General features: G+C 40.7%; 1 protein-coding gene across 3 annotated transcripts in view; it reads right to left on the bottom strand.

The window, feature by feature from the left end:
• Window positions 1-808: 808 nt before the first annotated feature.
• Window positions 809-16,327, bottom strand: part of ntrk2a (neurotrophic tyrosine kinase, receptor, type 2a) — a 73,539-nt gene continuing 58,020 nt past the window's right edge. For all 3 annotated transcript variants that reach the window (XM_052067820.1, XM_052067821.1, XM_052067822.1), the window contains 2 exons: window positions 9,578-9,736; window positions 809-7,360 (listed from right to left, as the gene is read on the bottom strand). In XM_052067820.1, coding sequence (XP_051923780.1) covers window positions 7,175-7,360; window positions 9,578-9,736 — 345 coding nt within the window. In that variant the 3' untranslated portion in view covers window positions 809-7,174. The remainder of the gene's footprint in view (window positions 7,361-9,577; window positions 9,737-16,327) is intronic.

Below are 16,327 nucleotides of genomic sequence, written 5' to 3'. Positions count from 1 at the left end.
TATTTTTATGCACCTCTAGCGGGCAGCATTTTTCACAGCCCGGTTTTGTTCAGCAAGATGTCGGCGCTGTTGGATAGTCTGCATTGGTGCGGCTGGATGAATAGCTTGTGCAGCCGAGGGTGAAGAGAGAGGAGCGGCGGCGCGGAACGCAAATGCGCATTTGGAACTGAGAGTCGCCGCTTGGAATTGAAGTGGATTTACATGGGACAGAAGTGAGCCAGTCTCTTTTTTTCGTCACTGGAAGCTACATCTTGTTTGTTTTCAAACTTAGCTCACAGCAGACGTGTGCACATTTTCTGTATGAATCCGCTGATGAAAGGACACTTTGATTCTCTCCTCTTTTATCTAGAATTGCTTCAAACAACAAAGCCTATGCAGGAAAAGTGGTTAAGATTGCATGACTGTCCGTTGTGTTATATTATTTTATGTTAACTGTTATGTAAATTGCTTTGTTACAGCTGTAGCTGTTGTGAAAGCGCGATATGAATAAAAATGTATTGTATTGTATGGTATTTTCTCCTTTAGCTTACCATCACTCATAAACCTGTCAAAACGTCTATAAAAAGAAGATGCAAATAAAAAGCTGACATTTTTGTTCAGCATGTGGATGTTTGCTTGTTAGAACCCTACTTCCCAACTCAAATGTGTCATATGCTTATGAGTTCACATTGTGGAACTCCACTTTTCTATACCATTTGTTACGCAAGTGATCTCATATGGCTCTCGGCACGCCATTTTGTGTCTGAGTGTTTTGATTAGATTGAAAAAGGACATGGGGACACAATGTCGGACAAAGTGAGCAACTCTGTTTCTTTCAGCAGCTTATTCACATTTATACACGTGTTTTTGTTGTTGTTTATTCCTCACCACTTTGATTTTCCCTTTTACAAAAAAACAGAAGAAAAAGAAGCACTTCTAGAGACACACACGTACAGTATAGGCAGCATAGAAGTGAAAAGGAGTCTATGGTACAATAGGTCACTTAAAGAAGAGCGAAAGTCCAAAGTTGTTGATTGTCACTCTCTCAGCAGTAATCTCAGCTCAGTTTTTCTTGAGTCAAAACACAACTCCACTGATCCCCTTGTCAATTTGACTGTTCAAAACAATTCAAACCATCATGTCACTCAGTAAAGTACAGACCTGCACCAAGGCTGGACAGTCCACGAAAGTGAAACAGGGTGGGGGGAAATCCGGGGGCGTCACGTTAGTGGGTGTTCGTTTGCAGGCTGGCAGGCTCCTGTCCTGGTTCAGGACAGGAGCGGGCCATTTCTTGATCCAAGGTGACAGGGAAACACTTCTAACATGTTTTTATCAGGGGGAACACTTTGCAAAAAAAAAAAAAGAGACAAAATAATTCCTAAAACAAAAGTGAAAACATTGGAGTGTTCAGTATTTATGTTTGTTCGTTGGGAGGCTACTTCGTGGATTGGAAATGATAGGACTGAACCATTTTTAATTCTGGGGCGGAGCACTTCTGTTTTGATTAACGTGGTTAAACCTGTGATAATATCAATGGAGTTTGTAAGTTGGCAGACCATCTTGAAAATAATAAGCATTAACAAACTGAAGTGGAAATAAATTGGGGGGGGGGGGTTCTGTAGGGTAGGGATTGACAGTTGCATAATGACTACACCCCCCCAAATCCTAAAAAAAGTAAAACAGTGGAAAAACAGCATGAGAGGTGATGCAACCATACTATTTTGATTCTAAGGAGGGGGCAACGCTTACATTATCACTTAAAAAAAAAGAAAAAGTGCAAAAAAAAAATCATGAATTTTTTTAGTTACCAAAACGAAATCCTGGTTAATGGAAACGACCCAAGACATTATTCATTTGGACTCGACCAGATAAAACTCTACCATCCACATACCGGTACTTTGTGGGACGGGGAACAGTCTACTTTGAGTCAACAAAATGACAAAATAAGAAAAATAAATTCCTCCATCCACGTTTTTTTTTGGTATGAATACCAAAATCTTGCTCACCAAAGGACAAATAAGCGAAACACTGCCGCTGGACTTTACACTTTTACATTTGGCTTGAGTAACAAAGCAGTGTTGGCTATATAAATCAGCATGTATTGTATTGTATCTGATTTTTCTTTTTATGGAAAGCTGGGGGAGATTTGTTCTTTTTTTTTTTTAAACCCAAGCATCCACTCTGCCTTCTGCATTATTGCCCAGAGTGGTTGTGCGGAGTATCTTTAACGCTCGACCACCTTGAAAAACATCAGTTCTTAGGGCTGCAAAAGGCAACCGTGGAAAACAAAGACAGTATACAGTATACAGTATACATATATCAGTGGGGCTCTGATCGATCAGCCACCGATCGGTTGATTTCTGTGGAATATACATCATATATATTGATATATTTTACTGCTGATCACAAAACTGATCACCCGCAGCTCGTACTTTGCAGTACGTCAATTTGAAATAATGTCCTGGTTTTTTTGTACGTTGTACAAGTAGAGAATGGAAATTTGGATGGATTTAGTTTTTTTCCAATCTGATTAATCAATGAAACAAGGAAATAATTGACTAATTCATCAACTGTTAAATTGATCATTTCTCTGAAAGTGAAAAATGTGCAGCTGATACATGTGATCAGGATCAGTCTTGGCCAATCTTACTCATGGACGGTATCGGCATATACGTATAGAGGACGATGTACCAAATGACGACAAATCAACCCAGTGAAACAATTCATCCAGTTAAGTACACAAACATCAATAGCATCAAGTGCCCTTGTCATTAAATGAAGTCAGACCTCTAATTCCACATCATACAATCATTTTTATCAACATTATTATTATTGTTGTTACAATGAAGGGTTCTGGACACCAAATGCCTGAGGTTATGATTTGATGCTTTTTTTTTACCCTTTATTATAACATAATTAAAAAAAAACTCCTCTCATGCATGTTGTATTTACAGCGTGACTCTCGTTGTAGCATGCAGGCGACGTGTATGTATGTAAATTTGTGTGTGTGCGTGTGCGTGTAGCAGGAATGGGCACACGCACAGCTTTCTTTTTTAATATTGTTTTTTTGAGTAGTTACGAATATTTGAATCGAAAAAAAAGAAAGTGCTAAAGGTAGAGTGAAATGTTCATTTTACTAGCAATTCAAAGTGTACGAGTAAATGAATGATTTAATGAGATCAATGAATTAAATTAATATTTACCCCCGCCCCAACCACCACTAATCACTGCCTGTCTCACTACTCCTGTCCTGTTCTGTCCACCAGATATTTTTGATAGCGCTTGACCTCATTAGGGTAAAGGATGAGCGAAAGCCGATCCCAGTTGATGTGGATACCCCCTGAACTGGTCGCCAGCCAATCACATGCTGGCCCATATTCTATTTGAGACCGCTTTCATCAAAATTAAGACCTTACAACACACACAATCTTCCTCATTCCGGAGATATTCCATGCTGCCATCGTTAATCCAAGTTTTCTCAGCATGTCCAGTTGTTTTTTTATTCAATATTTTCAAATCATTTTTGGGGACGTGAATTATATATGACCGTTGGTTTTTCGCGGACTTTTGATCGGTTATTGATTGGTGATTGGTTCTCGTTTTCTTTTTCAAACTCGCTGATTGATGATTGGAGATCTACTCCAAAATCTATCCAGCCTATTCCAGCTGACTTCAGGCAGAAGGCAGACTACACCCTGAACTGGTCGCCAGTCAGTCGCAGGGCACACAGAGACAAACAACCCTTCACACCCACATACACATCGTCACTCAGTGGGATTTGATCCCACGAAGCCCGCGCACAAGTCAGGCGAGTGTACCAAGACACCCTCAGCGACTACTCCAAAATCCTGACCGTGTAAAGCCTGGTTTACTGTGTATCAAACTCCTCTGTACCATGAAAAAACAGTTCAGACATAAAGCAACTCAAAAGGACAGGGAAAAAAAAACAACCCAAATGATAAATGCTTTTCCCACTCCTGGTGTGTAGTGACTGTGTTGCAAAATGATGGATGCTCACTCTCACCGACTCCTCGAGGACGGTCACTATCCCGAGGCGACACCCCACCTTTAGTCGTCTACTACACCGTCACGCCTGCAACCTTTTCCTCCCAAGCCCTCGACTCCTCTCTCCCATTGCCACACCACGTCTCCTCATCCCTCTCTGTCGTCCTTTCCCCCCTTTTCTCCTGTGCCATAAAACAATAAGTCTTGAATGTCTGCGAGGAGGCCCGCGCTAATGGAGCCCATTAGGCCCCCCGTAATGAAATATACATTACACCATTACAGAGGACTGCAGCGCTCAAATAATAAAACATGCACAATTCAATTTCCTCCTCGGACCGTTGTGAGTGTCTTTCAGTGAGTGTGTGTGTGTGTAAAGATGGAGGGACAGCGGGAGAAGGTAAACAGTTTGTGTAACACACACACTCACACACACACTCACAGTTTTGAAGCATGTCTGAGTGCTAAGAGGCCTGAGCATTTAATATGAGTTGACCAGAAGAACCGCACCTGCCACGTATTTAACTGCGCAGAGAAAGGGGTGGCAAAGATTTGTTAGACTGTAAAACAGAAAGCTGACAAAATGTATTAAAAAAAAAACAACAACAACAATTTAAATGTAAGAGTTAAGCTTTAGTTATCTTGGCAAAAGTGGTCGCAACAAACAAATCTTTGCTGCTATATGTGCTGCCATAGAAATGGCAAATCGACAAGAACTAGCGGGAACGGTGGTACATTTTGAATTTTGTAAAACAAATAAAAAAATATCCAAGCTGATGGAAGGTGAAGGGAGTGAAGTTCCCCATGCTGGCAAAGTTAGCTCTTTCCCTGAACCCTTTCGGGAACAACGGTCATTACAGTGGACAGCTTATCATGTTATCAGGTCACAGGTTATCATTATTGGTGCACTAAAGGGTTAAACTTGGGAAAATGTGTTCTAGCTTCTTGTCATCAGGATGTTTTTTCACTAGTTGACAAGCGCAGAGTTATAAGGGAGGATATTGGCAGTTGTGAGGTTTAGCTCTTAAGTCTCAGGTTCGTGTTTGCTCAGTACAAAATATTTCATTGTTAAGAGGCTAAACTAATGAGGAGCTCAATGGAATTACATCTCTTCCCTATAATAATGTGCATTATCGTATATTAGGAACATTTCCTCTGAGGTTTTGTATTCAGAGGTCCATCTACAACGACCCCCTTTGAAACTAATAGCCATGAACGTGAGGCAACCATGTCAATCAATCGACCCCCCGACACAGCAAAATTGAAGCATCTGTTACTTTTCAAAGTGTGGGGGGAGGGAGGTGGGGGCGGAGGCTTTGGATGGTCATCGTGTTACACCTTATTAAAAAAGCTCTAATGTTGCACAGCAAGCCCGGTCATGCTTTTTAAAAGATTAACAATTGGGGATGGCCCTCCGAAATCCATCTATTTAGTTTGAGCCTGCTATAGAGATCAAAAACAAGAATAGGAGAGAAGTGAAAAAAAAAATAAAAGAAAAAAGAAAAAAGTTCAGATAAATATTGCAGGACTGGATAAACGCAGAAGTAGATTGGAGGTTGGCAGAAATTGAATGGAGTGAGGTTCCCCCGGCTGGCAAATAGCACATCGCTACGACTGCACCGCCTCAGCGGTATTAGCGAGTCAACACGTCGGCGAGCTTTTACTTGATCAAGAAGAGTCCAAAATGGTTTCGCTCTGAGCCTCAGGTTCTTATTCTGTCTGTTCGGCCTTTTCAAAGTTGAATTTTTGCATCCAACTTCAATTTTATTTCTTCAGGAATTTGTGATTTCAGTTATCAATTAAAAAACACAATAAATAAGTAGCAGTAATCAAATAAATACAAAAATGAGAACAATTACGACAATTAATTAAATATAGAATCTAATAAATTAAACATAAACATTACATTTAATTAAATAAATGACAGTTACTTGCCAAATGAGTTTTTAATCAGAGATGCAAGTAAACTTCTCTAGATTATATTTTGCGTTGATGCAGAATCTGCCCTTCTTTTTTCTTGAGCACATCCGATTTTAAATAACACAAATGCGACGATTATTATTATTATTATTTGTAATCATAATAATAATAACAAAACATTAATAATAATAATAATATTATGTAATCTATAAAAACATGCATTAAGGGTTAGGTGGGTTCTGAACCAGGTGGATTTTTTTTTTCTGCAACATCATATATAAATTAGAGTGCCGTGAAAAAGTATTTGCCCCTCCCTGATTTCTGTGTTCTTTGCATATTTATCACACGCAAAGATTTCAGTTCATCACACCACTTTTAATATCACACAGAGAGAACCCAAGGAAATACAAAATGCAGAAATCAGGAAGGGGCCAAATACTTTTCCACGGCACCTGTGCATGGACAAATATGTGTTGCACAAGCTCAAACAAGGTCAAATTTCAAAATAAAATATGAAAATATCTCAAAGCCCGGATGTGCTACAAAAAAAGTAAAGATATTTTTGAACTTGTGTCCAAAATAATGTTGAGGGATTCACAAAGCCTCTCCCTGTTGACCAACGTTATTTCATTCAGTGCACTTTGTTGGGAGAGTGTTTAGATCAACACTAGATAAGGGTCAAATTAATGGAGTAATTAAATATAAATAAAATTCATAAAAATATATACAATTTAAAATATGAACAGCTTTTTTTTAAATATTAATGTCATTCAATAAATAAATAATAAGTTACTTTGCCAATATTCGACCAAGGAAATTTGTCGAAATATCCATCCTTTATCAACCTTCCTTGTGGGCCGCCACTGAACGATGAAATGGTGTTAGTCAATGAGCGTGTGTTGGTGTGTATATGCTCCCGTTTATCTGTGCGTGTGTGTGTGTGTGCAGGAGGAGCTAATTAACAGAGAGGAAGCGGTAACGGCGTCATTTGCGCTCCATATCGCATGGAGCCAAATCCTCCCCAAAAAACAGCAACCTTCATACAGTTTCATATTTACATGGAAAAGCTCCAAGAAGCATTCCCTGTTGAAATGAGTCACTCAGCAAAGCGTTCAAAAGGATCTTTTCCCCTTTTTTTCAGGAAAGATGAGAAGGGAAACATTGGAAGGAGGTGTTTAAAGATTCATCTTTTCTTTTTCTTTTTTCTTTTTTGATTGCCTTTAAAAGTTGTTTTCACATCCTGTACAGCGACACCTTGCATTTTCCTCCGCCTTCATCCCAGTATATCCAAATAGACGGGCGAGGCTTTAGCCAGGTTGAGGAGCAGGCCGTGGATCTCCTTAATGTTGAGTCTCATGTGGGGCTCTCTCTGCCAGCAGCCCAGCATGAGGTTGTAGACCTCTTTGGGGCAGGTCCTGGGGCGCTGCAGCACCCTGCCTTGGGTGATGCACTCGATCACCTAGGGAAAGTTGGGGGGGGGGGTGAGAAGGAGGGAGGGAGTCGACAAACATGGGAGATGAACACTCGCTGAAGGTGATGGGAGCATGCGCTTCACCTCGCGGCGCAGGATTGGCATAAAAAAAAAAAGTCAGCATCTATGAATTATTAACCCGCGTGATGAAGTCGGAAGCAATCGGAACTGACAAGCACACGGATCCGACGTCACTTTTTGGCGCCTGTAGGAGATCAAAAATCTTCAAAGATGCTTTGAAATCAGACACTCCATTCAGTAAGGCTACGCTGTCTAATTCAAGAGATGTATGAAACAATTTCTCCATTTGGCACATATCGTTAAATGAATGCTGCAATTCTCTGACAGTGTCAATCAAAAATGAGCATTGTCAGCAATATTGTTTCAGATCTTGTTTTAGGTCCCTAAAAGACTTTGCAAGTGCACATCCGGTGAACCCTTCATACGGTGTGCATCTACAATAGAATTGCGGGAAAGAGGAAACGATTCATAATGAAAACAACCAAAAGACAATCATGTCATTTAAAACAATTTCAAAAATGGAATTATCAAAATATATTGTAAATCATGAAGTGATTATGATAAAAAAATATTAAGCTGTGATAAATACATACAGTATACTTCACCATCATTAAAATGACAAAAAATAAAATCATAAAAAAACGGTATACAGTAATCGCAAAATATCATCCATCCATCCATTATCCAAGCCACTTATCCTCACAAGGGTCGTGGGCATCCTGGAGCCCATCCCAGCAGTTTTCGGGCAATAGGTGGGGTACACCCTGAACTGGTTGACAGCCAATCACAGGGCACACATAGACAAACGACCATTCGTGCTCCCAATCACACCTAGGGACAACTTAGAGTGTGTGTGTGTGTGTGTGAGGAGCACAAGTCCAGTGTTACTTTGCTAGATGATGTGACTGTTGTGTCGTCAGTCGACCATTGCGCCAGACAAACGTTAACTAACACAACCTCATCACTTCCTGAGCAGATCCCTTTCAGGTCAGGAGTTGAAAGACGTAAAAGGGAAGGTGGAGGCCGAAAGGTTAAACATGGATGTACCCAGAGTGACTTGGAGAGGCAGGAAAATAATGAGAGAGGTCAGAAATGTTAAAAAAGCCAGGCTAAAGGGCTCGAGATGACAGCCTTTCCTCAAAACTGGGTCAGGACCAAAGAAAGGGGAGATTTGTATGCGTATTAAATATTTAAAAGACCCCCAATGTGTGGTCAGCATGTGAGCTTTTGGGATGTCATCTTCAAATGCCCTTTCAAAGTCAAACGGTTACCAAAAGAAAAGCAAATGAATCCAAAATGGAAACAGGCAACTCTACAAAAGTACTCTCATGACATTGACATTGGATTTGTTTTTTTTTAAACAATTGACATTGAACGAATGAATTAATTACTCCTTATGTAGAATGAGTAGGAAATGGCACTAAACCACACACATTACATTTTAACCCTTCCTGGGAAAGAACGACGAGAAATTAAAAAATAAAAAGAATTTTTAAAAATTAAAAAAACGACCTCTTCACCTGTGTGAAACAGACAACAAATTGTAACCTAACATTAGCAGGAAAGCCTGTGTGAGCGAATCAGAATCCAAAAGCATTATTCCTATGTTCAAAGTGGACCATTTCCCATCAAAATGAGCACGTGTGCCGTTGTACAAACTTCTAAATACGTCACAATAATTGAGTTGGAAATGGCACAGCGGCAGTCCAAGTGGACTATTTCCCAAACAATTGGAAATTGTACGCGTTAATCAGTAAATTCAAACATAAAAACAGTAAACCATTGTACCAAAATAAATATGCACATGCCGGTGAGCAAAATTATCATATGTGCTCTTAACTCAAGAAGCTGTCATAACTTTAATTTTAAAAATGCTCTTGTCCTATATAACTCAAGTCACAATAATTTATAGAAATGTCCAAAAACCTTTTACGTGTGAGAAACCAAACCATTTCCCGAAACATTAGCATAAGTGCAGAGACATTCATACATTTATTCACATCGTCAAAGCCAGCGGGCTTCCGTCTGGGCTTATTATTTTCTGAATATCCATCAGCTTCTTCAATCAACCGTCCAAATATTATCCGCTGTGGACTAATTACACTTCATTACTTTTGGTCATATTTCCGATTCAAGTCTGCGGCACAGTGATGGTGAGATGGGAGTTAGAATGGCGCACTCTACCTCGTTATTGGAGAGCTGGTACCAGGGTTGTTTGCCATAGGTGAAGATCTCCCAGAGGACCACACCCAGACTCCAGACATCGCTCTCCGTGGTGAACTTCCTGTACATGATGCTCTCAGGCGGCATCCAGCGGATTGGCAACATGGTGTGACCTCCCACCTAAGGGCACACACACACACACACACACACACACACACACACACACACACACACATTAAGTGCTGATGAGATGTGGAGGAAATTCAAATTTGCACGGCCGTCAATTTAAATGTGAATCTATCAAGTGGATGAGTGCATTTTCAACAAGGCTGCAAAATGTTTCACTCCCCCAAAGTGCTTATTGACAATTTTAAGGAAGTGGAATTTGATGGGCTTCAGAATTATTGTTAGGTTGTATTATTATAAAGCCCCGCACCCGATTCAAATCAAACTCACGTACATTTCAGGCAGGCTCAGGACAAAAAAAAAAGTGAAATATCGTCCAAAACGGCAAATGATGTTCGAATAACAACAACTATGAATAACAACTGCAGGAAACTGCACAAAATACATTTTATTCACATTGAAGTGTTATTTTAGAGTTTAGTAAGAAATTGTACAAAAGCAAAATCTTATGCTTGACCTTTTCATGCCCCCTGTAACCTGATTAGCTGTCCACTGTAGTGACCGCTGTACCCCCGAAAGGCTTAAATTGGATTAGTTTTGAGCAACATAAGCAGGTTTGTCCTGTACCCCCACAATGTGTGACCTGATTATAATTGGATTCTTGGTATTCCCTTGCATGTCCTCATAAAAGCCAGCGCTACTGCCAAATAATCAATTAGAATTGTTTGTCAAAGCCAGATTAACACCTAGTAGGCCCCAATTTGTTGCCCCAACTATCCTGTGAAATGCATTTTCCTGCTCAGACGAAAACGAAAACCGTCACTTAGTTTGAATCAGCCGAGTGTCACCAATATTTATTATCAACGCAATGTTATGAATCCATGACTGGCAATAAAAGTATATTTCAATGAATCGAGCGATTGACGCATGCAGGTAAAAATTGGCTAGTTAAATGTCCCATTCAATATTCAAAGTGCGAGACAGTGACACGCGCGCTCCCGCACGAGCGTATGACTTTCATTGCAAAACATTTGCGTCAAAAGCTGTTTAATTGGGTTGTCTCAAGTTAGCAGTGTAAATAATCCAATTATGATTTATCGTCATAACCAACAGCAGTGTCGGCCAGTCCAGAGCAGCAATCGGCGGCTAATCACAAACTCCGAGGGACTTTTGCTCTTTTCATTAAAAATCACAAATGAGCCTTTGGAGAACATCTTTGCTCCGTTAGGGCGACTGTCACACAGTAGCACTTGCCCTTATTAAACTAGGGATGGGCATGATAATTGCTGAAAGGTTTTGTCAATAGCACTTGTCCTCATCAGGGTCACTGGCGCGTTTGCGTGATGGTCTTGATTCTGTGTGTGCTACTACGAAATTGGACGAAAACATGTTACCTCACCCCAGGTTGACCTCCTCAACAGAGTGTCACATTATTAGCATGAAACTGTACAACACTTGAATTAAACAACTGTCCGGGAGGGGGGGGGGGGGGGGGGGGTAAATGCAAGCTCATCAACACATGCAAATGATATAAAATCCCCTTCACATATTCTCCTGTCCAAGAGCGTGCATTACAGCCCCTCCTGCACAGGGCGGGCTTTGTAGCAATCACAGTGGGGTGCCTCCATACCTCATTCTGCAGGTGTGCCATAATAGAGGAAGGAGAGAGTTTGGAGGAAGAGCCAACGAAGCCCTTGATAAGGTTATGTGTTGCATATGTGTGATGAGTGTGTATGCGTGAGTCTGTGTCTGATGTCCCAGCGGCACACCAACACACAGTTGCCATTTTGTACCGTATTGGCCTGAATATAAGACGGCCCTGATTATAAGACGACCCCTCTTTTTCAAGACTCAAATTTGAAACAAATCTGAAACAAATGATTCTAACAATATATTTGAGAGAAAAAGCATGTTATTCAAATCTTAATATCTGAACATTTAAATATGTCAACTAAAGTGCAATCATATTCGTAAATGAATGGCTTCTGGTTTTTAAAATGTAAATTACATCATAACTTCTCCTCAGCTGCCGGTTAATCTGGCCGATCTTCGACCCACTTTTCTACGGATTGTCGCTACGTTTCTCAATTTTCTGTTATCTCTTCTATTATTTTCTTCTCTATTCTTTCTTACCGCTATTTTTTTAAATTTTTCTTCTTCGTGCCACTGCTATTTTTATTTTTATTCTTCGTGACTGGGGTTCACGTTGGCCTGGGGAGTCAAGTTCAGCATTCGCTTCAATGATATCTGGCGCCATTTAGCGTCGTGAATGGGTATAATGTCTAGACCCTGAATATAAGACGACCCATACTTTTTCAGTCTTATTTCAATTAAAAAAACACTGTCTCATATTCTGGCCAATATGGTAATATTGCGACATGACAGAGGTTGTACTACGAGGTGGATGAGGTCATGCAAGTCCTCACTGAAGGCCCAGGTCCGAAATGCATCACCCACCACTGTTATGTGCTTTATTCGAAATTGAATAATATTTTATCGTCTCCGCGATACACGTTTCAATGTATTAAAAAGCCTATCCACACGGAGGGTATGAAACAGTTTATTTATTTTAGTGTGCGCTCTATGACGATGTAGCTCGAGTCTTTCTCCTTCTTCAACCGGCACAAAAGTGAATTAAATCTTGTCTCGTATCAGGCTTCTCCTCCATTGCTCTCCGTGAGCATGACTCTCGCCGGCAGTCCTCGCTCCGTCGCACCCCGCCGATAGGACAGTCCATTTTCCGAGGTTTATGTCCGTTATTAATGGCCTGCGCGCCGCATTTGGCCCGTTTCTGTGCTAGTCAGCGGCTTATTTAATGGCGTCATAAAATGTAGACGGTCACATAGATAGCCATCAGGTTCTGCCTCCATCTCTGGAGCGCTAAGTCTTCACAAGCAAACCTTTCTTCTTCTTCTCTTGTCAAGTCTGCTTTTTTTCCCCTCATCTCAACGTAGCGTTTTTTTTTTTAATGCGTCTCCCCCCTCCTTGGTTTACTTCTGCGGGAAGTCTGCTAGCTAACCGCTGTCTAGCTTGGACGCCATTGTGAAAATAATATACTGCATCTTTTCTTTATCTTGGGATAGAATTGTTGTGTTTCATCGTGGAGCACAAACGTGTTTCTCTTCTTCTTGCTCTCAAACATCATTTATTCACTTACGTGTCTCAACCTGGTCATACCCATTAGATGTTTTGTTTTATTCATCATGGCTGCTTATTTTCCCTGAAGATCTGAAATATTTATAACTCAAGTGCTCAGCCACCTCGTATGATTGTTTGTTACGCCTGTGTATGGTTTCAATCTTTTGTTTGTATGTTACCAGCAGCACAATTGCCTGAGCTGATTTCCAGTCAACTTCAACGAGGGGTGTGGCCTCCAACCACTAAAGAAACCATTATCCTTTGGTGCCGATCCAGTACTTTTTTTAAATGCATGATACAATATCAGGAAAACTCCAATGTAATGGATGACAGTAACACCAGCAACATGTGCGCCCGCTAAATCTTTTGTTCTTGGTCCGAGGCGTTGTGTGTTGATTCTGATCATTTGGGGGGGAAATTAGGAAATGGCAAAATTTAGTTTTACTGTTGCCAAAGGTAAAGAGCATCGTGGAATAATGGTCAGCATGTCTGCCTCACAGTTCTGAGGCTCTGGGTTTGAATCTCGGCTCATGACCCCCCCCCCCCCCCAACCCCCCTGGCTGGTGCATTCAAGACTCCAAATTGCCCATAGATGTGAGTGTGGCTGAATTGTTATGTATTAGTGCCCTATAATGGATGAATGGTTGTTTCCAAAGGTGACTCTGCAATGTACAGCAGAAGTAACCTGATTGGTTTTGCATGAGGATGTGCGAATTAGTATCACACATTCAACCCCATATGTGAAAGATTTCAAGTGAGTATTTCAACCGTAAAATGAATTCCAAACAAAAACATTTGAATTAAATAAAGAATGGTAACCAAAGCGCACAGCCGTGGCTCCCCTCTTGGCCCACCAACGTCCTACTGAGTGGTTGCTGGCGCTTCCTCTTCTTCTTTACTAAAAGTACTAAAACGCAAAACACCAATTACAAAATTGACAACTATTGCAATGTTGTTTACTTATTATGTCGCATTTAAAGACCTTATGACAGTGGATGCGGGGATTAAGTGTCATTTGGAGGATGAGAGAGACTTAATTAAGCCTTAATTATGCTAAATTAAATCAGGATCCACAGATGCATTATATTCTACTATTTGTCATTTCGGCTCATCTTTAAGTTTTGTAAAAATCGGACCGAGGGTGACAAGGTACCGTATTTTCCGCATGATAAGGTGCTTCGGAATATAAGGCACACCTTCAATGAATGGCCTATTTCAAAAGTGTTTTCATATATAGGGCGCACGGCATTATATGGCGCATAGAAGCTACAATAGTGGCTGTGGTTGCATTATGGATCCACTAAATGGAGCTATCTTAAAGGCAATACAATACAATACAGCTAAACATTGACGACAAATAATACTATCTTTGTTCATCAATCTATGCTAGCGGCACACAGCACAGTAACATCCAGAACAATTAAAAGCTCTTCCACGAGATGACAGAAGATCCATTGAAGCTGCGTTTCCACCTGTTGCCATTCATTCAACACAAGTCATGGGGTCATGGCGAGTCTAGCTGCTTTGTATTCGACTAAACTGGCCCAGACTACCGGTAAGTCCGACAGGGCATAAATTGAGACGAGACTCTCATTATTTCAGTGTGTTTGTAGCATATTTGTTTAGTGGTGTGCCTGTGAACTGAGCCGTTGCTTTCAAACTAATATGCGTATCGCTATCATACCTTGATTTTTGACCGAGCATCAAACCCCACTATCGCTCTCTCCATTATGCCCGATCTAGCCGTATATCTATCTTCTCTGCACTCTATCATCCCTCCATCATTGATCCATCTTGACTGTTTTTTCTACCCATCAATCTTATATCTTATCCATTATGAGTCCTACATTTCTGACATTTGTGTCTCTCCCTCTCCCTCTCTCCTCTCCCTCCTTCTCGTCGCCTTCGGTCGCCTAAATGTTCCGGGCATGACTCGAGTAAAAAGGGAGGGGTCAAGAGCAGCAGCGGAGGAGATTTGTGCCACTCAACGGTGACCACTTGGAGGCTGGAACATCTATGGCAACATGGGCAGTAAAAAAAAAAAAAAAAGTGGGTGTGGCTTAAGTGATAAAATCGTTAATTAGCCTGGGTGTTTCCATGGAAACCCAAACTATTTTTTTTGTATTTATTTTTTTTATGCACCTTTGTGTATGTGTGTGTGTTTTTTTTTCTTTTTCTCATGAGATGGAAATAAGTTGCTCTCCTGATGCATTCGATTAATATATTGTGATTACTCTACCGGAGTACTCATGGGCTAAAAAAACAAAAAAAGAATCTTACATAACAGCCAGCCCAAGATTAAATACGCAATTTTAATGAGCGTAAATCCCCTAATTAAAAACGACCCACACACAATTATCACACAGTAGATACAGTAAAACAGCAAACAAAATGAAATTAATCTCTGTAAGCTTTGTAAAATGTTTGCTTAACACGTGTTTAAGCGTATCGTCCTGGTGTTTATGTGTCATGTGTCTGACAGCTGTGTGTGCTCTTCATGGGGGTGGGTGGGGGGGATAAGTGTGGTTCTCCTTCCACTCAGCTTCTTCATTAAGATGCTCTTTGTTTGCCGTGAATAGAAACAAATAAATAATAATAATTAAAAAAAAGGGTTCTGTATTTGCTTTGTGAACAGGAAAAGGCAACCAAATCAGTTCATTTTATTGCTCATATTTATGCGCGATGCCGTTCGGGGAGAAAAACCATCTGAATTGCATTTGCGCTAGTTAAAATAAAACCCCCTAAAAGTGGAGCAAGTTAAAATAAGACGACCATAAATCCCTCAAAAGTTGAGGTAAGTTTCAATCTGTTATGCATGTTGAAAAGTTTGACATTAGAGTTCTGTAATTTTTTTTTTTTTTATTGTTCTAGTTTAAACATTAGTTCCACATATCCCCCAAAAGTTACACTGGTAAGACTACCATAAATACTCGCCCCCACATTGTGAATGTTCAATTGATACTACTGCAAATCTCCAAAACGTTTTGTTGCTCTTTCTGGGTAAAATAAGAAGAGCCTAAAGCCAACAAAAGCGGTGCTGGAAAAATGAGAAACTGTTCGCCAAAACCATCAAATACAAGTTCTTGATTTGTACAGAGAGGCATCTGGGTCTGGACCTATGGTCTATAGACTGTCTGCCTGGGGGAGCATTAGGAGCACTTGGCTGGAAAATATGGAGAAAAAAAAAGGTTTGAAAGGGGAGCCCGGGAATAAATCCGAGAATGGAGGCATCAAAAGCGTTTGCCAGCTTTTTGTGTATAAGCGGATGCTGTGACGTTAAAACAGCTTCGTCAGTCCTACGCGTTGCTTCTATTTCCACCCAAACACACACACACACACACTAAAGTAGGAGGCTGATTCTTTTATGAGTCATCTTGGCTTCTTTCTGACGTAAGCTCATGAGTGAACACGCTTACCCACCCACCCATGCGCACACGGACACGCACACGCACACACAGACACAGACACACACACAGACACACAGACACACACACACACAGACACACA

Source organism: Hippocampus zosterae, chromosome 6 (genome assembly GCF_025434085.1).
Source record: "Hippocampus zosterae strain Florida chromosome 6, ASM2543408v3, whole genome shotgun sequence".
Classification (NCBI taxonomy): Eukaryota; Metazoa; Chordata; class Actinopteri; order Syngnathiformes; family Syngnathidae; genus Hippocampus; species Hippocampus zosterae.
Note: the sequence above shows the minus strand (reverse complement) of the source record. Positions and strands in the feature narration are given on the sequence as shown.